At 47.4% G+C, this 22303-nt stretch overlaps 1 protein-coding gene across 1 annotated transcript in view; it reads left to right on the top strand.

The window, feature by feature from the left end:
- Nucleotides 1–22303, top strand: part of ZNRF1 (zinc and ring finger 1) — a 34218-nt gene continuing 11915 nt past the window's right edge. Inside the window, exon 1 of the mRNA XM_055000938.1 lies at nucleotides 1–979. Within this exon, the coding sequence (XP_054856913.1) occupies nucleotides 514–979 (466 nt within the window). The 5' untranslated portion in view covers nucleotides 1–513. The remainder of the gene's footprint in view (nucleotides 980–22303) is intronic.

Here is a 22303-nt window from a genome sequence, read left to right as displayed (position 1 = left end):
TGCGCGGCTCTATTGTCTTCGCGGCAGCCGCGCGGAGGGCTGGTGGAGCGACGGCGAGGCGGGAGCCCACCGGCGGCTGCCCCTCGGACCCAAGGCAGCCTCGCCGGCCGGCCGGGCGTACGCCGGCCCCGCGTCGCAGGGGCGGCTGAAGGGCGCGCCTGGAGCGGCTGCAGGAGCGCGGGCCCGGGCGCCGCCTGGATGCGGAGCGGCGGCGGCGGCGCGAGAGGGCTCGAGCGCAGCGGCGGCGGCGGCGGCGGCTCTCCCTTCCGCGGGGCGGGCCCCGAAGGCGGGGCGGCGCCGGCCCTGCTGCCTTGCCGCCGTGGATGAGCCCGGGAGGCGCGGCGGGCCGCCCGGCGGGGCGCGGCGGCGGCGGCGGCGCGGCGCGAAGGAAGCGGAGGCGGGGCTGCGGCAGCGGCAGCGCCGGCGGCGGCGTCCCGGCGAGGATGCCCGGCTCCGGGGGCGCCGCTAGCGCCTAGGGCTCGCCTGCCTGCCCGCCCCCTCCGCGCGCTCGGCATGGGCGGCAAGCAGAGCACGGCGGGCGCGGCGGGCGCGGGGCGCTCGCGGGGCGGCGTGTCGAGCGACGACAGCGCGGTGCCGCCGCCCGGCGGGGCGCCCCACTTCGGGCAGTACCGGGGCGCGGGCGGCGGAGGGCCCGCCATGGGCTTGCGCAGCCGCTCCGTCAGCTCCGTGGCCGGCGTGGGCGTGGGGCTGGGCGTGGAGCCGGCGGCGCCCGGCAGCGTCCCCTTCGGGCTCTACACGGCCGCCTCGGCCGCCGCCGCCGCCGCCGGAGACTCCGAGCGGGGCCCGGGAGGCGGCGGCGGGTCGGGCGCGGACTCCACCCCGTATGCCCATGGCAACGGTTACCAGGAGACGGGAGGCGGTCACCACAGAGACGGGATGCTCTACCTGGGCTCCAGGGCCTCGTTGGCCGATGCGCTGCCTTTGCACCTCGGACCCCGGTGGTTTAGTTCGCACAGCGGTGAGTGGCCTCCTGCTTCAAAACAACAACAACGTCCTCTTACTGTATCTGTTTGTGTGTATGTGTGTGGTGCCCTCAAGTCATAACTGACTTATGGTGACCCCTGGTGGGGTTTTCATGGCAAGAGACTATCAGAGGTGGTTTGCCATTGCCCGCCTCTGCAACTCTGGTCTGTTTAGCATGTGTGTTTTTTTTCCTGGCCAGGGGGCTATACTGCCACCACCTTGGTTTTATCCTTGCAACAGCCCTGCAAGGTTGGTTAGTCCAAGAGAGAGAACAATAACTATGCTTATATGCTGCTCTCCTGGACAGATGAGTGCCCCTCTCAGAGCAGTGGACACAGTCAGTGTATTGTTAATCCCACAATATAGCTGGAGTTGAGAGGTGGTTTACCCAAGGCCACTCATGGCGGCAGTGGGATACGAATCAGCAGAATGCTGATTCGCAACCCCACCACTTAACCACCACGCTACAGCGAATGACTAGCTTAAAACTTCATGTCAGAGTGTGGCTTTGGAATCTCAAGTGCCCACACTGAGTGAGTGTTCTGTAGATTCCCCCCAGCTTCTGAGGCCAGCAGGAGAAACAGTAAGGGGTAGGCCTGATGTCCTGCTATGTGCCAACATCACATCTGCCCCATATCCAACCCCCTGGGGGTACCAGGTGGTAGTCTGGCATCCCTAAACCTGGGTCCTAGCCTGACACAGCTGCACCACTTTGATTGTTCATTGCTGTGGGGTAACCTGGAGGAGGAGAGAATGCTTGGGAGAAGGGCAGGTTGAAAATGTGCTAAATGGATTTTGTTTAACGAATGACAGGCCTCGGTTGCAACACAAGCTGGGATGGATATTGGGGTCCTGAGTTCCTCCCTGGTGGTAGTGATGTGGCCCAGCAGCAGAGCTTCTGCAATGCATGTCTTTGTCATTTCCAGTTAAAAGGATGAGATGGGAGGTGATGTGATGCGAAAGACCCCAAGTTGAGACCCTGGATTGCTGCTGCCAATCAGAGTAAACAAGACTGACCTTGATAGATCAAGGGTCTGACTCTGTATCGGACAGCTTCATGTGTTTGGGAGAAGTCAGCGCTGACCTTCATAGATAAATGAATACACAAAACTGCCGTAAACTGAGTCAGACCGTTGGACTGTCTAGGTCAGTCTTGTCTTCTCCAGCTGGCGGCAGCTCTCCAGGGTCTTTTGCATTGACTACTACCCCATCCTTCTAGTTGGGATTAAACCAGGTACCTTCTAAGTGCAAATCCAGATGCTGTACCACTAAGCTCCATCACCACCGACTGCAGCTTTGTGCATTTACATGTCTATCAAGATCAATACTGACTGCTCTTAGGGCTGAGGCTCCGTGATATTCTTGTATGCAGAAGATCCCATGTTCAGTCTTTGGTGATGCGAAGGATCTGGGATCTTGGAGAGCTGCTGCCAGTTTTACCTTGGTAAACCAGTGGTCTGACTCATTATAAGGCCTCTTCACATGGAACCATTCTTTCTGGAGTCCCATGATCTGCTGTTCCTCGGGGAAGGGTTGTGGCTGTGTATACACTTTATGTCCAGAAATTCCCCAATTCAGTTACCGGCATTAGTAGACCCCCCAGAAGCAATTGCCAATCTGACCGGCAATACTGCCCATAATGGCAAGGCAGCTTCACATGTGTCACTGTGGTAGGGGTGAATGGTGGGGTGTGGCAGCAGAATGCCTTTTTAAGGTCGAATGCTCGGAGAGCTGTATCAGTTCTGTAGGAGTAGCATTTTTTTTCTGTTTAAAAAAAGCAGAAATGTTGTGGCACTTTAAAGACTGGCCAAGCTTCATCCTAGCACAGGCTTTTGCGATTTAGGCCTGACCCAATGGATGGAAGGCCAAACTCATGAAAGTTTGTGCTGGAATAAAATTTGGTCAATGGTTTTAGGTGCTGCTAGATTCCCACTTAGTTTTAACATACTAATACACAGGGCTTTTTTTCTGGGAAAAGAGGTGGTGGAACTCAGTGGGTTGCCCTAGGAGAAAATGGTCACATGGCTGGTGGCCCCGCCCCCTGATCTCCAGACAGAGAAGAGTTTAGATTGTCCTTCATGCTGCCGAGCAATCTAAACTCCCCCCTGTCTGGCGATCAGGGGGCGGGGCCACCAGCCATGTGACCATTTTCAAGAGGTTCCGGAACTCCGTTCCACCGCGTTCCTGCTGAAAAAAAGCCCTGCTAATACAGCTGTCCCTTTAGTCACCTTTCTGTGGTTCAGTGAGGCCTGGGGCTTAAGTTTCCCTGTGCATCGTTCCCTCTGGCCTGGAAGCCAAAGCCCTTGAAAACCCACATATTTGAGGAATCTTGTTTTGTCTTCATATTAGCAACGTCTCATTAGAATGTGGACCCTGGTCAAGAGAACTGATGCTGTTTAAACCTGGCCACCCGTGATTCCTGTTACCATTTTGAGAAGTGTGGAACACCTTTCCCGCTTCTTTCAAGGGCCAGGATGTGTGCATACGTGTTGTGCATCTGGCTAGAAGTGAGATACAAGGCCGTGGTTTCTGTAGATCACATAGTGGCTGTGTTCAGAGGGACATCTAGGTTCAAATCAGCTATCAGTCTCACTGGATAATGACGCCCTGTTGCGTAGTCTCAGTTTAGTCTACCTTGCACAGTTGTTGTGAAAAAAGAGCATCATGCATGCTGGTTGTAGCTTTTTGGAAGAAGAGGTGGATAACAGTACTTGCTTGGAGCAGACAGCATTGCAGGGACATCTGATTACTGCAAGATTCTTAACTTGTAGGTGCAAAGATGGGGTGCTTCTCTGTGAAAGCCTTTTTTGTTATCCCAGCATTTAAGCTCAGGCACAGGGTGTCAGAATTTAGGTGATGGGAAGGAACAAATGAAAAACATTGTAGGAAGAGATTCTTCTCGGGGCATTATGGGATCTTGGCAAGTGCCAGTCTGGCCTGGCACTGCCTGAAAATTCTAGAAACAGTACCACCTTATCAATTCTTTGAAGGGGTCCAGTATATCCCTTATGACAGGTACCATGCATTTTAAAGCTAATGTCTTGTTCGAAGAGGTTTTGAAAGTCTGGAAACTTCTCTTTTTCTGGTAAAAGGCTGAGGGGGTTTCCCCAACCAGTGTTTAGGCAGATATTTCCAGAAGAAGCGGAGAGAAGAAAATTATTTGAGGAAGGCAGAGGGGAAACAGAGATTCACAGCCCTGTCTTATGCATGTTTACTTGGAAGTGCCATAGAGTTCAATGGGCCTTTCTGCCACATAAGTTTGGATGTAATTGCAATTCAGGCTTTCTTTCCACACACAGGGAGCATAGACAACATTTCCTGACAATATTTGTAACCAACAAAATTCTGGCAGAGAGCAGAGCTTGCCACATGCTTCTTTTTTCTTCTTGATTAAACGGTCTGGTACTTGCCTTGCTTGAAAATATCAATTAAACGGCATAATACCAATACAGTGTTGTGTAGTGGTTAGAGCGTTGAACTAGGATCTGGGTGACCCAGGTTTGAATCCTCACTTTGCCATGAAACCTTGCTGGGTAGCCTTGAGCCAGTCACACACTCTCAACCTAACCTACCTTGCAGGGTTGTTGTGGGAATAAAATGGAGGAGAGGAAAATTATATAAGCTGTTTTGCATCCCTTCTGGGGAAAAAGGTGAGACATAATTGAAATAAGTAAGTAAAGTACATCCAGGGTATATTTGTATATGTCCAGCCTTGTTAAACAACATGACTGGTTTTGTGTATCTTTGGACCTCACCAGAATTTCTGCTGACTCAATGGTGCTTGAGATGGAAAAATGCTTTACAGTCTAGTTTCTCTGGGTTTCTTGCTGTCTTTTTTGGTTAACTAGTTCTAGGGGCAGGAGTCACTCCCGTTCCTTTAGCGAGGCCAGGTGGTTTGAACCCATTTAATACATAGCTCTTGTTCAGCCCTCTTGGGGTTTTGATTCAAGAGCAATCATCTTGTCAATATTAAACCCTTTTTTAAAACTTTAATTTTGTACTTACAACGGAAACTTTGTTGAAACTCAAGGAGTCCACTTTTAGCATCTTGAATGCTTACCACCCCTATTGCCTGTCTCTTCTCTCTTCCTCCCATCTGCAAAGGGGTCAGCAATGTTGACTGCAAAGAGTTTAATTAAATAAAAATATTTCAGTACAGATGTGTGGCTTAACAGATGCTAATTTTCTTTGTACAGACAACATCATGTATTGTTTTGGGTGGGGGGAGGGGAATCAAAGCCCATAGATTTGTTTTTACAATACCTATTTTCACAAAAAAAAGGTCTGACAAGTCATGGGTTTTTAATCGGCCTGTACAGTCCAGATAATTTGGTTAATTTTCCAGTGAATGCTTCTCATCACCCGGTTCTTCTCGATACCTCTAGGAGCTTTTCTCCTTGGCTGTATCTGTGTGACAGTGTTCTTGGTATCCTGTTATTGGAAGGGGAAATACTTTCTTTCCAAGGGGTGGAATGCCAGGAGCAGTGTGAAAGTCAAGAGTACACAACGCCCATCTATGTGCCTCAAGTTGCTGCTTGGCTCTGTGGCTGTGACAGATAAGACATAGGACTTCTGGGTGCAGACTAAGTTCTGAAGGAGAGCCTCCAAGATGTTATAGTGTGTGTTTGTTTTTGCAGTGCAGTGTTGTTAGTGCTTGCTGTTACAGCCCACACGAGGTGGCCTGATTTGGCATTTAGCCGACTGGGCCAGCTGAGACTTGATGTGGATGAGGTCTGCTCTTACCTGCTGTGGTAGCCTGCTTGGAAAAACAGGCTAATAAATCTTCTCCCTTTTTGAGGCTGTTTGGGGAACACCAGCTGGTATTTATTTATTTCCCTTTTTCCTCAGTAGGACCCAGAGTTTCCTTCCATTTTATCCTCACAACAACCCTATGAGGTAATTTAGGCTGAGGGGGTGTGACAGGCCCAAGGTCATCCAGCAAACGTGCATGGCAGAGCTGGGATTTGAACCTGGGTCTCCCAGATAATAGCCTGACACTATGCCACGCTGGTGTTGCTGTGGAAGGGCTGTTGTAAGCATTTACAGCCTTAAGCAAGGCTTTTATCACTAAAATGGGGGGTAGAATATCTAAGGGAAAGGAGGGGGGGCGTTCCATTCATCTTTTATTTTTTTTGTCCTAGAGGGCCATTGGAGTGGCTTTTTAAGCAGGTTCTTTGCCCAGAGATAAGGTCAGAGTCACATATACAGCTGAAGCTTCCATTGTAAAAATAATAATAATAATAATAATAATAATAATAATAATAATAATAATAATAATAATAATAATAGATTTATATACTGCCCTTCAGGACAACTTAACACCCACTCAGAGCAGTTTACAAAGTGTGTTATTATTATCCTCATGACAATCATCCTGTGAGGTGGGTGGGGCTGAGAGAGCTCTGAGAGAGCAGTGACTGACCCAAGGTCACCCAGCTGGCTGCAAGTGGAGGAGTGGGGAATCAAACCCAGCTCTCCAGATTAGAGTCCTGCCACTCTTAACTACTACACCAGACTGGCTCTCTGAAAGCTGCTTTTGGCTTTGTGTAGAGTGCTTGGCTCCATGAGTGGGTTGGTATTCAAGTGGGGCGGTGTGTGTGTGTGTGTGACGTGAGCTAAGAGAATGCACACCTATGGATTTGTTTTTCAAGAGAAGTAGGAAAATGGAAAGGAGAAGAATTGTCAGTGTGTCTGCGCTACACATTTTATATTGGTTCTATGATTCAAGTGTTATGGTGTTTTCTCTCTTACCCCACTTTCCTTCAGGTTTACAGAGCCCTGAGTTAAGGCATTTGGAATTTGTTGTTAGAACCTCAAATTCTTTATAAAATCAAGATGGGTTAATAACAATAAATAATGACATTTGATGTATATACTGCCCTTCAGGATAATTTAATGCCCACTCAGAGTGGTTTACAAAGTGTTATTATTATCCCCACAACAATCACCCTGTGATGTGGGTGGAGCTGAGAGAGCTCTGAGAGAGCTGAGACTGACCCAAGGTCACCCAGCTGGCTTCAAGTGGAGGAGTGGGGAATCAAACCCGGTTCTCCAGATTAGAGTCCGGCCACTCGTAACCACTACACCAAACTGGCTCTTGTCAGTAGTGATGTGGGAAAACTGGAAAATTTTCTGATAGTATATGCTTCCATGGAAGACTTTCCACCTCACATATGTAAATATAGTTGTTTCTCTATAGTTGTCAGAGCTGTTGCACTGCAAATCTGTTATGTTTGAAGGGCAAAATGTGGGATGTGTAGTAGACCAACCCTAATGCGTTCAAAGGTTCAGTCTTCTGCGTAACTAACATTACTTTCGGCTAACATTATTTAAATATTAAAATTGTTTATATTTGCACCAGCAAATTTTCCTATTCAAATTTTCCAGGAAAACTGACGTCTGTGCTTGTCAGTTTAGCATTGTAGTTTGGTGTAGGTGCAAAAGAGGTTCGTGGTGAGCTTTATCTCTACACACAATAGCTCGGAGGGGTAGAATTTTCAAGGTTTTATATAGCAAAAGAAGTAGCTATGCATTATTAGTTATGTCCTGAGAGAGGGAAATGAGAGCAAAAGAAGGAAGGCAGCAGAAAAGAGGTTTGTACATGCTGCAGCTTGCAATTCAGGGCAAGTCCCAAATTTGGAAAGACTGAAAGTTACAGAGCTCTGTTGTGGAAATCCCCCATGTGCTTTGTATCAGAGGTGAGAATGGACCACCAGTTTTATGTTGGGAATGTCTCAAGGGCCACCATTGGGGTTCTCCACCTTACTTTCTTGTGCCCTACAAGCTGCTCCTTTAGGTGTGGCTTACTTGAGTCCTAAATGCATCTTCTGTATTTTTCAAGGATTGCCAGCCTCCAGGTGGTGTCTGGAAATCTCCCAGACTTACAGCTAGTCTCCAGACAACACAAATCAGTCCCCCTTGAGAATGGCTGCTTTGGAGGGTGGACTCTATGGCATTATACCCCACTGTCCCTCCCCTCCCCAGGCTCTACCGTCAAATCTCTAGGAATGTCCTAGCCCAGAGTTGGCAACCCTAATTTTTTTTCCCCAGGTCCACGTGATCAAATGTGTGTTGTGAGTTCTGTGCCAATATAAGTATATCATCATCATCATAATCATCCTAGGCAAGTGCAGGCCCAAGTCAGAGCAGGGCTGCAGTGGCTTCAGCCATCCCATCCCCCACTGTTTTCTTAATCTGAAACTTCCTCAGGGATGTCTTTTTGCCCTATTGGAAGCTCCATGTCTCCTGAGTTTCTCCAGTGTTACAAATAATGCCCCCCCCCGGAGCCATCTCAGGTCAGGAAAACAGCATTGGAAAAAGGGCTTAAGCTTCCTTTCTCCATGTGCCATGGTCTGTCCTGATCCAAACTGGGCCTCTGCATGCTGAGATCAAGTTCCTGCTGTCGAATTCACAATGCACATTGATTTTGCAGACACAGGGAAAGTGTAACGTATAGTTAGGCCCTTGAGAATGCCTTGGCAAGTTCAGGTTCGAAGCTTTCCAGCACATCCTCCCTATTTGCTTGAGCATGGCGTGGATGTTCAGGCTGGTACTAGGGCTCTTAGTGCTGTCTGGACAAATACCAGGAGATATTGGAGTGGTATTTAGAGAGCATAGAGTTTGGAGAGGATGTGATATCATTTCTGGGTGACACTGTAGGCTGCCTTCAATCTCTATGGTCTAGAGTGTCACTACATGGAAGCCGTTTGTTCTGCTCCTTTGATCTCTGTGGTGAGAAATTCCTCATCCTGAACGTTAAGTGTGGGGCCTAGCTGGTATACTGGGTCATGCAGCAAGTGTGTCTACACACCTGTCTTGGAACGCTCCCACCTCAAAACAGCAGCATAAGAAGTGTTTAGTTGCTGTAGTTTTTAAACCAGATACTCTTAGTGTAGAACCCACAGGGGAAATATGTTCCTGGCCATAGTATGGGAGATGTCTATGGGTCTGGGACCAGAAATTGGATTACTGGAGAGACTCGGGTCCTGGTTTTTGGATGTTGGAACCAACAGCACGGGAAAGACTCATTGTCCTGGGACCCACTTTCAACCTCAGATCTCCTCTAGGTAGCCCTGCAAGACGCATTTATCAAAGGGCATTAGGGTGGGATTTTTTTGCTCAGGCTTCATAAAATAGCGCTGTAGCCATGTACTTCCTTGTTTAATGGGCTGTTTTACATTGGCTGGCAGGCACGTCTTGGGGGAAGAGCTGGGGAACTGGAGCTGAATTCTTTCAAGCACCAGGGCTGCTTCTTGGAACTCTGTTTTCAGCATGTGTGTTCTACAGGAAACAGCAGCCGTGTGTGGTTATAATAGGTTCCTGTGGGAAAGGAAGTGGGCAGTCTGTAGGAGAAGATGCAAGCCCATCGTTGCTATGAACTTGTTTACCTGGGGCAACTGTGCTATACAAAGAATGGTTCCAGTTGTGAGCTTGCTTAGAAATGCCCAGGAGCCCCACAACCTTCACCTTGGGTGAAGGCAGGCATATTATTGAAAACCTTTTGCCCACCACTGGAGCCCAGTTTTTTCCAGCTTTTCTTTTTGCAGGGCAGGGGTACCGTCAAATCAAGTCAAACACTTGTTCATCGGGTAGCCATGCCTTTCTTCCCTAGGCTTCAGGCAAGCCTTCCTAACTTGAAGGAACTCCTTCAAATGCCACAAGAACGTTTATACTTTGATTCATAACATGTTTTAAAAACGGGCGCCATTTTTAAAGCATTTTGAAGTCTTCTGCAATTATGCAGAAGCTTTTTGCAGAGATCATGAGACTGGTATGGAGGGCATTTTGGACAGGGCATGGGAAAGGGGCTTCCGAATAGACCCCGGCTCCAACACGTGGTTACATTTGTCAGGGTGAAGACTGCTACCCTCTTCTTTCCAAAAGTAAATTTTTTTCAGTTTTGATTGTGAAATGTCTTCAGTTCTGCCTGGGGCTGGTAGCTGCAAATATTTATATTTATCATTCATATGGGTGTGCTGTGGTGGGAATTCCTATCTTGGGGGTTCTTGGACAGATTCTTGGACAGTGTCTCTGAAAGCAGCAGCTGAGGAGGATGTAGTTTTAATCTTGTTTCAAGGGTGGAAGCCCTGAATAGCTGAGGTGTTCTCAAGAGCTAGGAGACTTCCCCACCAAATGAATGTTAGAACTTAGAAAGGGGGCACAAAGGGGCATCTAGGGAAGTGCTGATAAAAAAGGAGGCGCAAAGCCTCTGGAATAGTGTGGTGTTGCCAGTCTTATAGCACAATTGGTGTTACCTTGCTTGTAGTCTGTCTTGGGACAGCAGAAGCCTTATTTCCCCCCCTCCTGATTGTTACCTCCCCTGGCTTGAAACTCCTTCTCTTTGTTTCCCACCTTTGAGTCTCTCTACAGGAGACATCTTTGTTAATTTCGTCTTAGTCTCCCCAAGGTGAGGCAAAGGTGAAATTAACAAAGCCTCTGAGGAGCCATCTCCGCCAGCTCTGTCTTTTTAAACTACCCTCCTGTAGAGAGATGAAATTGACAGACCCTTTGGCTCTGTCTTTTTAAACTATGCTTCCCGGCTAACATTGTGTCTCTCTACACTTGAGCGTCCCTGTGTAAGATGTCTGGTGTAGACAGACTCTCTGTTGCTGTTCGGTTCAGGAAGCTTTGGCTGATATCTGCTGTTCTGTGTGGCGCCAAGTGCGCCCTGCAGAGTTCCAGGCAGTTAGCTTTAAAAGACTCTGTGGTGCCTGCTTGCTAGAAGGCAAGGGCCACGAAACACAGGGTCTCATTCACACATTAACAGAGTACACAGATTGGATCTGCCCTGTGTAATGGTGAGATGTGAGTTGGGAGTTCTCAATTTCACCACGTGTGCAGTTCCCAATTCAGACGGACTGTGGAGTTTCAGCTCCCCCCACTGAGCCAAATAGTGCATCCCACGGTCATTTCAGGAGAGGGAAAGGGGGTCTGGGGAGGGGGGATGCTGAAGACACCACTTCATCTGCACCATGGTCTTGATCTGAATCAATAATAACAACAACAACAACATTTGATTTATACACCGTCCTTCAGGACAACTGAACACCCACCCAGAGCAGTTTATAAAGTGTGTTATTATTATCCCCACAACAATCATCCAGTGAGGTGGGTGGGGCTGAGAGAGCTCTGAGAGAGCTGTGACTGACCCAAGGTCACTCATCTGGCTTCAAGCAGAGGAGTGCGGAATCAAACTTGGTTCTCCAGATTAGAGTCCTGCCGCTCTTAACCACTACACCAAACTGGTTCTGTCTATTTATTTATACTCCCCTTTTCTCCTCAGTGGGAACCCAAAGCAGTGTACATTGTTCTCCGTTGCTCCATTTTATCCTTGTGACAACCCTGTGAGGCATGTTAGGCTGAGTATGTGACTGGCCCGAGGTCATCCAGCAAGCCCCTAGAGTGGGGATTCAAACCTGGACCTCCCAGATCCTAGCCACTACACCAGACTGGCTATCCATGTGTTTGGTACAGCATTGTGAGGAAATCTATGTGGTGGGGGCTGCTTTTTTCCCCTTCTTTTTTTGTAAAAGAGGCAGTAGCCTTTTGGAACTGAGGCAGAGAAGATTGTGAGAATAAGCTACCAAGGCAAGTTTTGTGTGTGTGTGTGTAATGGACGCATTTTTTCTTAATGGACAAGGTCTGGATTGCATCTGCACATGTCAGCATAATCCAATACAAAGACCAGGGAGTCAGGAATCCAGGAAATAGAACCTTGATTTGTTTTGAAACTCAATTTATTGATTAAATATGACACACACACACACACGGCATGCTTCTTTTAATATATTCTTTTGGCAAATGCCTTGCTGATTCTCTTCTCTTTCCTCCTCCTTCAACATACTGGTTCTATAAAAATCACACAACAAAACCCAAACTAATCCTCTTAGAGTACTATCTTGCTGGGGCACGGGGCTGCTCAGTCGTATTATATTGGCTGGGTTTCCACACACCCCCCCACCACCTTGTTGGCTTATCCAGTTACTTTTTGAAGGAGCAAACTGGTTTAGCCTATTATAAAACCATGTTGATTGCTGAAAATCCCCCTGTGCTTGCAAATTACTTGTTCTTCAGCGTGCTGCGTGTTTTCCTTGTTATAGAAGGAGACAAGTCTATAATTTCCTGCATCATCTTTCTCCCTAATGGGTTGACTTCAGACTGGAACAAGTTCAGGATTAAACCGAGAGTATTAAGTGAAGGTCTACGGTTCCTGACCTGAAAGTCAATTTTAGTATCGCCATGAGGGGAAAGGTATCACGTGGGGTCGGGGGAATAAAAGGGCGCAGGGTTTGTGTTACTGCAATTGGGGGCAAGGGTGAACTGGGGTCAAGCATGAATTAAACACCTGCAGAGGTAGCTGCAGTCCAATTGCCAGAGATAGTAATACTGTTTAATTACTACCCAGTTCCCTTTAATGAGACTTTCTTCTAACAAGCAGATGAGGGCAGCGTGTTTGACAATGATCTGCAATCCACTGTTAATGATCAAGATCTGGTCTGCATCTGTTCCTGAGCCGGGAAGATCACTCCCAGCACTTCATTTTTCTGCTTTACGGGGCATCAAATCCATACGAGCAGCATATCTCTGAACATGAACAAAATCCATCCACTAAATCTTTATCCATGCTACCCAGTGTCCTGTCTCTAGCGACAGCAGTTTCCAACATAAATAAAATAGATGAAAAATGGGGAGAAATCCTTAGATCCATTCTCGGGAAGAAATCCTTAGATCCATTCTCAGGAAGAACGTGTAGAGCCAGTGTGGTGTAGTGGTTAGCATGTCAGAATAGGATCACCTTACTTGAGGAAGCTCACTGGGCAATCTTGAGCCCCTTTGTCTCCCACAGGGCAGTGGTTGTGATGGTATAATGGGGGAAGAGAGAGTGATGATGTAGCTTGATCTGAATCCCTACTGGGGAGAAAAGCAGGGTATAAATATCTCAGTAACTAATTTGTTTACCGCCTTTCTTGATACTTAGTATATCCAAGGCACCCACCTGTAAGGGGCCATTACTTGATCCAGTTTTATAGAGATTAAAACCTCCTTGGCTGAATTAAAGCAGCCCACCTAAGCACGGTTCTGCTTTGCAATTGAATGTTCCCTTAAAACATTAAATCTTTGTTGAGTGACACCCTCGGACTTCAAGGGAGAAATGGAGGTTTATTTATTTGTCCCAGGTTCAAAGTAAAACTCTATTTTTCCCAGCCAATAAACCATCAGTGTATTAAGTAAAGCTTCCTTGACCCCGTGATATGGAGGAGAGAACAACGTAAACAGCTTTGGGATCCCGTTGAGCAGAAATGTGGTATACCCGATGAGTAGAAAGGTGAGAGACAGTTTGGTGTAGTGAGTGGTTAAGAGTGGCAGGACTCTAATCTGGAGAGCCAGGTTTGATTCCCCACTCCTCCGCTTGGAGCCAGCTGGGTGACCTTGGCTCAGTCGCAGCTTCTCAGAGCTCTCTCAGCCCCTCTCTCCTCACAGGGTGATTGTCGTGAGGATAATAACAACACTTTGTAAACTCCTTTGAGTAGATGTTAAGTTGTCCTGAAGGGCGGTATATAATGTTATTATTATATATTATTATTGCATGTTGTTATTATAAATGAAGTAAATAAAAAAGTGTGCCCTTAATGCAGGTCTTCTGCCCCAGTTTTGATCTCCGCACTGTCGCTTTGCTATTTGTAGAGGCCAGGGAAAGGTCAGTCGAGAGCTCTGTGTATTTGTGTTAGCTCCAAAATCTAAATAAACTCTGCCTGGGCATGCGAAGACCCTGTGTCTGCTGGGAGGCAGGCCAGCATTCCAGCCAGGCTTCGTCACCTGGGGATGTCGGTCAAAACAGCGTCCCAACTTTTGCTGTGTTTCCCAGCTCCTATTCCCACCCGCCCCATCTGTTTACATGAGGTGTGGGTCTTTAAAGAGTGTGCGTGCATGCTCTTTAATCCTGTCATCCGCATCTTCGGTTGTGACAAGTTTGAACTTCTGCCCCGTTTGAACTTCTGCCTCACATGAGAGCCTTGCTGAATTCTTCCCTCCTCCTTAAGCCTCTCCCCCCACCCCAGTTAGAATCAGCTTTCAAAGTCACCCAGGCCTCATGGGCCAGCTCCCACCTGCCTGCACCTTAGAAAGTGCCTCTCTGCACATTCCAGGAGAGTGGGAGGTGGGAAATCGCCTTGTGACTTGTCAGGGGGGATTTCCTGAACACAAATCTGGAACCATTGGCTGTGTGTAAAGCAAGGGGAGCTCCCCTGCATGTTATGTGGCCCTGTCCTCATTTTAAAGGGCTGAATGGTGTGCCTCCCCACACTGGAAATAGGAAGTGCACAGCCAGCAAAGAGGGGGAGCTGAAACGGTGATGGATATTGCCCTTGGGCCTGTTGCTTTTGCTTCTGCAGCCACTGCAGGTATAAATTCAAGGCAAACTCTGAAGACTGGCGGGGTGGGGAGGGAAGTCTTGAGGGTTCAACCCTGTCTTACTTGTAGTCAGCATCGGTGTGAACTCGATGTGTTTTTTTAACACATCTGTACACTGCACTCCTGATTTTAAAAGAATTGAGACTTTTCCTGCCATATTTAAATATACAATATTCTGCATGTGCAAAAGCTGAGCCAGTCCTGAGGATGCTAAAAGGACCCATTCATGCTTCCTACTAGCCACTCCCTGTGCTACCTTTGCACAGGTGGGGTGGCATCAGGAGTTGCTGTTGCCCTTGATGCTACTGCTTTAAGAGCGGTCTTGGCTGGCACATTGTTTGGGGATGTAACAGCATGTCTTTTTTCCGAACCCTGCTAAGAAAAGGTTAATGTTGGAAGAAGTGGGGAAAATACCGGAGCCGCACATGATTTCCCCTCTTTCTTGTCCATCTTTAAAAGGCTAACCCCCTCTTAAGCTCAGCCAGCATGAAGCTCGCTGGAAAGTGATGCTGCGCATTCCTTGCCACAGCCGTCGGCCCTTCATTTAAAAAACGGCAGCACCTGGCTGGGGCCAGATCGTGGCCTTTCATAGTTTATGATTTTGCCGTTTTCTGGACAGCCCCAAAGCAAACTGACTTGAGCCGTCTTTTCCTCAAGTTGGATTTGCGTAACCAAGTTTGAAAAGTTGGATCTTAATGCAGCTGCTTTTGAATCTGATCTTGTGGGACTTTAGCAGGGACACACCTTGAACTCTGAAAGTCCTTTGCACACCTGCTCTTTGTGTCTATTTTTGCTTGGGTTCCTGCAGCGGTCATAAGGAAGGGCTCTGTCACTGCTGGATCTGGTGGGGATGAGATTGTTTCGAGGAAATGTGTGGTTTTTCGGACTGCGTCTCTTTTTCTGGTCTTGAGCAGGATTACAAAAATAGCAGATTGTTGTGCCTGGTTTCTGGGTGACGACATGCTCTCCTAGTTGCCCAGGGGAAGTGTGTGTCTACCGACAAACTGCTGTTCCTCTGCTTGTGAGTTTGTCCACAAGTTGGGCCAACTGCTTGTGGGTAGCTGCAAAGTGCACGCACTAGTTTAAATAGGTTCTGCTGTCTCCTTTTGGAAGAGTCCTGTAATTCGAGCGGAGTTAAAACAGGGTGCCGCACAAACTGCTTGTGTCTAACAAAAAAGAATTCTAGTTTTGGTGGTCTTTGGAGTGGCATGTGAAAAATGGAGCAGCAGTACTCACCCTTTGAAGATGGTAGGAGGCAGTTTGTAGCTCATTGCAATGCAATCCTACCTAGGGTTGCCATCTCCAGGTTGGAAAATACCTGGAGATTTGGGGAGTGAAGCCTGGAGAGTGTAGGGTTTGGGGAGGGAAGGGACCTCAGCATGGTATAATGCCATAGAGTCTACCCTTCAAAGCTGCCCTTTTCTCCAGGTGAACTGATCTCTGTGGCCTGGAGATCTGCTGTAATTCCAGGAGATCTCCAGCCACCACCTGGAGGCTGGCAACCCTAGTCCTACCCCTTCTTGACAGGTGGCTTGCTGAGAAAATCGGAGGACTTTGTCACTCTACAGTATATTTTTATGTTTTTTTCATACCGAAGAAAACTTGCATCTCTCAAAATGGCACCTTTCTCTGCAATAAACCGATCCTGCAAAAGTTGGAGATGGCTTTAAACAAAATATTCAGGAGTTTGAGGAAGGGAGGAGGCAAAAGGCAAGTGTAACTAGGAACCATTGATGGAAATGTTGAGGAGGAAAAATGCCAGGCAGATTCAGAAAATAACTTTTTGATGTGGTTAACAGCAGAGCAAAGCCTCTGAACGTTGCGGTGTCTTGACATACCAGTTTGATTTTTATGATTTTCCTGGCGTCGTGTGCTGAGGTGGTAATTCTCCAAACCTTGGGGGAAACGTTGCGCCCGGAGACTGCCAAAGACATTTGGCAGCTTGAGGCAGATGATGACCCAAAGGCTGCCTTTCTGCAGCTCCCCAGCAGTGATAATAAAACAACGCGGCAAAATATATGCCAATCTGGAACTCCCTAATCGCATGCTAAACTCTACCAGCTCAGCACGTCTGATGGAAAAGCAGACCCTGAAGCCCTTCATAAGCTCCCAAGTTGAAAGGTAGTTGTGAAGCCCATACTGGCAAATACTGACAGGTTTTTTTCTCTTCAGAACTTCGGTGTGTAGAGTGACAACTACTGGGGCATTTCAACAACTCTTCACTAGGTGTCTGGTAAATTCTGTGTTGGTGGAACTGAAATACTCATATTTCACCAATAATGTGTTAATTGGTTTATACCCTGTCTTTCTCCCCAATGGAAATTTAAAGCAGCTTTCATTTGCCTCTCCTCCATTTTATCCTCACAACAACCCTAAGAGGCTAAGAGTTTATGACAGGCTCAAGGTCACGCAGCAAGCTTCCATGGTAGAGTGGGGATTCGAACCTGGGTTTCGTAGATCCTAGTCCAACACTCTCACCAGTACACCAAACCGATGGAAAGTTAAGTAGTTTTTACTTCCCTCAAACTGAATTTTTTCCTTTTTTCCCCTTTATAAAAGGTGGAAGGTGCTAAACCGCCGCCTCTGCTTGCACATTTTCAAAACTGGCCAGGGGAAGACTAGGTTATTGTTTGTTTCATTTGTGTGTGTGCGTGTCACAAATAGTGCAAACCTAGCTTGGAGCCAGAATGTAGATGGGGGAGAGTTCTGAAGCCCATTCATGAGGGTGCCATTCTTGAGTTGGTAGAGTGCAGCAACTGAAGGTCTATTTGTTCACTTTTAAAGAGCATTTTGGAATGGCTAGGGTCATAAATTAGGGATTTGGCTTTGAAACTGCCATGGTCGGTTCTGGCATGTTGGTAACTGGAAGTGAAAATAACGGGATGGTTTTTTCTAACCTTTGTTTATTAAATTCAGTGGTTCTCAAAAGAAGTGCTTATATTGAATTTTTAAAATATGCAAAACTATGTTAATCTAATCTGATTCTCTGCCCTTTAATAATCAACTGAAATTCCTATAATTGGCTGATAGGCTAATGGTGTAGTGGTAGAGTAGCAGACTAGGCCCGGGGAGGCCCAAGTTCAAATCCCCATTTGCCAGGAGACAGATGGTGTTACCTTTTTGTTGTTACCTTATACAACCTCATAGGGTTGTTGTGAGGATAAAATGAAGGCAGGGAGAACCGTGTTACCTCTCCCTGAGCTTAATGGAGTAGGGAGTGAGATAAAAATTCACCAAATCTGCATCTGTCACTCAACTTGAGAATATTTTAAAGAGGAGCACTTAATTTTCTCGAGAGTTCCAGAGTTGGAATAAGACTTGATCAGGCAATATTGTAAAATTTATCTCGAAGGCTTCTTGTATAATGCTGTCCCATAAATAATTAGCACTGAATTCCTTTGCTTGCTTTGTTATGTAGCTGCGGAAAGAAAAACTCCAGAGGTGTAGCGGTTAGAGGCTGGACTAGTTTCTGGGAGTCCGAGGTTCAAATCCCCACTCTACCATGGTAGCTTGCTGGGTGACCTTATACTAGAGTTCCCAGTTGCTTGCCGGTTGTGGGTAAACTCCTGGCTGTTTGCCCTGTTGCCCACTGATCGCTGGTGTGAGGTGGCAAACCTCTTGGCGATCACCCATTACCAGCAGGCAACCCAGGCAAGCACGCAGCAGGTGCACTCCTGGTGCGGAGCGACGATGCCACTTCCTGAAATGATGAAATCGTGCCAGTCACGGGAGTGCTCCCACGCTTCATTGGAACCACACCCACTGCTGGCATGATGACATCACTTCTGGAAGTGACGTCATCGTGTCGGCACCGGAAGCGTGCACTAGGCGTTGTATTCTTGCCTGTGGGTTACTCTAGGTTGCAAAATGCAAGCATCTTCGTCTGCAGTAACTGGTCAGTGCATACGGCAAGCAGTGGCTTCCTTTGACTGTTGTTGAGGGTCAGTTTTGGACTTTAATCTCCCAGCACTTTCTCTTCTCGTTTCCATGTTCCTGTAGCCAGGGCAGGGTTTGTAAGTTTGTGTGATGGCATTGTTCTTGATTCTGGTGACTTGTCGGCCAAAGCTCTTTCAGTTAGGTGTGTGTACCTAAGCAAGCAGGATCTCGGTAGAATTGTGGTAGAAACTCTAATGGGCACAATGAATTGTCAGAGGGGTTGGACTTTTGGGTTACAGCAGAAGTTAGTATTTTATCTCTGACTTGACGGTGAATGTGTCATTTCCAAGTTTACTGCAGTTTTAGAGGGCGGCCTTTCCACAGATTTTATTAAAAGATCACTAAGACAGAATACCACATGGAGTAGGCCTGAACAAATTGCCTTGCTGAAGACAGCCCACCAGTATGATACCAAGATCTTAGTAATGCTGGCATTTGTAGACTTAGTGTTTTACCATTAACGTTACATAAACTGTACCCAGAAGAGCTTTGGCAAGCTGGACAAGGTTCTCTTACAGGGGCTGTCCAGAAGCAAGTGTGCCAGTGTGGCGTAATGGTTATGAATGTTAGGATCCGTGGGACCCAGGTTCAAATCCTCACTTTGTCATGGAAGCTCAATGAGTGGCCTTGGGCCAGTCATGTACTCAGCCTAACCTACCCCATAGGGTTGTTGGGAGGATAAAATGGAGGTGAGAATGACGTAAGCTGCGTTGAGTTTTCATTAGGGAGAAAGATGGGGTATGAATTACATAAATGGCATGTGTGTTCTGCATTCACATATATGTTGCTTGTGTTTTATAAATGTCAGTGTATTCCTCACTTGCGAAAAAAAATTATTCCAGAGCTTTCTTAAGCAATTTCCCATAATTCCTTGCCAAGCCCTCTCAGGTGGCTCATGTAAAACTGCAGTCTTTCCCACTGTGGTAAACGTACACACTTTTGAGGAGACAGGCCCCAGCTAGTGTAACAGTCTCTCAAACGAACATGTCATCAGTAGAATTAGGTATGTATCCACAAAGATATTTTGCAGGGGTTATGTTATTCTGTTCTTCTCTCTTAAATGCCTTTCTTTGAGCCTATTTGATACATTTTCAGCTGCCATGTTTGTGCAAATTGCAGCCAAGAAGCGTCTACTTCATCTATAGATCGGGTTCCCAGGTGCCCGCCAGTGGTGGGCAAACTCCTGGGGATTTGCCCCCTTGTCCATCGATCAAACAGCGATCGGGGGAGGGGGCAAACTCCTGGAGTTTGCCCGCCAGTGGCGGGCACCTCAGGAACACGTGCCACATGCGCGCTCCCAACCATTGTGGCAGCATCGCTTCCGGAAGTGATGTTATTGCACTGGCCACGGGAGCATTCCCACACTCTTACAGCCGGTATGGTGACGTCACTTCCGGAAGCGATGTCATCACACCAGGTCTGGAGTGCACGCATGTGCATGCGTGAAGATCTACATACTACAGGCCCAAACGGGAGGATAGAGGGACCTGGCAACCCTATCTGTAGATAGGTATCCCAGGTGCTCGCCATCGGTGGGAATGTCCCAACAATTTACCCAGTTGCAATCAGTGGGAGGTTTTGAGCCACCCGGAGATTGCTCACCACCAGCAGACACCCCAGGAAAACGCGCAGAATATGTGCTCCAGCGGGCATGAGGACGTCCCTTCCAGAAGTGATGTGATTGCACTGGCCACGGAAGTACTTCCACACTCTGTTTGGGAGCGCTCCTGTGGCCACTGTGATGGGGCAACGTCACTTCCAGAAGTAATGTCATAATGCTGGAGCTGGGAGTGCGTGCATGCATTGCACACGTGCGAAGAGAACAAGAAAGGTGAGTGCCGGGTCTTCCCCCCTCCTGGCAACTCTGTAGATCCTCTGGATCAAATGTTTGTTCCCCAAGGTGGAGTAGTGTGAACTCAGTGGTGTATTCACTTCCTTATATAGCTGCACTGCAGAAGACTTAAACCTGTGAAGCTACAGTAACTGTGTGAATGTGGCACTTGAATACACAGGGGAGTGCCAATGATGTGCAAGCGAACGATGTGGGGAGGGGGGCGGCGGCGCATGGCTTTGGCAGAGCTGTGAACTGCTTTGTTTCCACCAAAGGATTCCAGATTGGCTGTGGCATCCCAGTTCTCTCAGGCAGGAAGAGTCAATTAACCTCCCCATCTTGTTGTTTATCTGTTGATTTGCAGTGATGTTTGTTCAGCTGAATTTGGGAAGGGCTGTAATTTTTGCATAGATTATTTTCATATCTGATCAGTGTTGGGAGGAAGGGTGGTTGAAAATTGATTGCGCGTTTCCTCCAAAAGGGCTCGGGGGGAGGGATCCGCACAGCTATGGAAATATCTGTAATGTTTCCAAGATGTGTATTACAAATCTAAATACCAAATGTTGCGGTTTTAAAGGATTAAACAAGTATTCTACCAGCTAAATAAATTGGCATTGGTGCACATAAATAGGAATGGCCCCTTTTAAGCAGCTGTTGTTGAAGTAACCGTGCGCGTGCATGAATGCGCACACATTTTCGTTGTAGGCATTTATCCGGCATTTGCATCCGTGTGATTCTTCTCTGTGCTTCACTAGAAGTGTTGCCTATAGAGCAGCTAAGGGTAGTCTTAAGGGACTCAACGCTAATCCAGGAAGAAACACGCCTGTTTTTCCTTCTGTCCAACAAAATAAAAACAGGAGTCTATTGGCACTTTAAAGAGCAACACAATTTATTCCAGAATTTTCTAAGAGATTCTGAGAGCTCTGGAATGTTCTTCTCTCAAGCCATTCGTCTCTTTTTGTTCTCCCCCCCCCCCCTCCTCCCCTGCGCAACACCCCGTGGTGACAATTTGGGTAGGCCTGTAACATAGGCCTATCAGCCACAGCCCAAATTTAGATAGGCCGTATATCCGTTTCAAGGCCATGGCTTCTCCCAAAGGATCTTGGGAATTGTAGTTTCAGAAGGTTGCTGAACAGTCTGTGCTGGATTCCTTACAGAACTACAAGAGAAGGCGTGATAATGTTCAAGCTGTATGGTGCAGAATATGCTCTCTGAACACCCCCGCTGGCCGCTTCAGATCATTGTTGCCAGTGTCAAAGCTTTGCCTCTGGCCTTGCCCCTCCACGATAGACCTGTTTAGACTGCAGCCAGCTCTGTATCCCCAAAGTTGTTAAGTTCCTGTCCGTGCTGCAACGTGGTGACTGGCTTATCCTAAGAAATGCTATTCATAAAGCCTGGTGGTTTTAGCTGTGCATAATTTTGCGTCTTAACTGTCTCCCCAAAAGAAGTTGATCTCATTCGTGTGGTTGTTTGCACCACAAGTGACTTTATTGTCGCCCCATCCTCTTGCCTGCATATCTGGCACTTTACCTTATGTAAATGTGCCGCCTCTTCTGTCCTTGTGGGATTTCATGGTTGCATTTCATCAGCTCTGCTCTCTGGCTCACGCCGAGAACGCTGATGTTCTGGCGTATCCTTAAGCAGGGAAGGGAGTCAGCTAGTCCCAGACGAGCAGGCCTGGAGGCACTCTGTGTCTGAAATGCCATATGTTCAAGCAAGAAAATTCTGCAACCTGTATGCGTTAAGCACATTGAGTGGGTTTGCATGATTTCATAATTTTGCATTGGAAAGCATTTCCCATTTTGCATAGTGTAGTCTAGTTTTGTATTTTATGAGGCATAGAGCTATGCAAAGAGCTGAATGTTAATTCCCTACTCGGGTTTCATGAAGCAGTGACCATATACTTTATGCAGCATATTGTAGCAACCATAAGGACTAGAAACTTGCTTTTGAGGAGAGGGACCAGGATGAGGTGCTTTGAAAGCCGTGTACTGCATCCAGTACAACATTCTATGTGGGGTTTTCTTTGGAATCTTAGTATGCGCATCACCCTGCACATCTCTGCGGAAAGTACCAACAGAAGAGTGTTTAAAGCCCCCCCGGGGTTGAGTAGACTGTTTCATTCATGTGACAGAACAGCGC

The sequence above is a fragment of the Eublepharis macularius genome, chromosome 16 (assembly GCF_028583425.1).
Source record: "Eublepharis macularius isolate TG4126 chromosome 16, MPM_Emac_v1.0, whole genome shotgun sequence".
NCBI lineage: Eukaryota > Metazoa > Chordata > Lepidosauria > Squamata > Eublepharidae > Eublepharis > Eublepharis macularius.
This window is presented reverse-complemented; position numbering and strand designations above follow the sequence as displayed.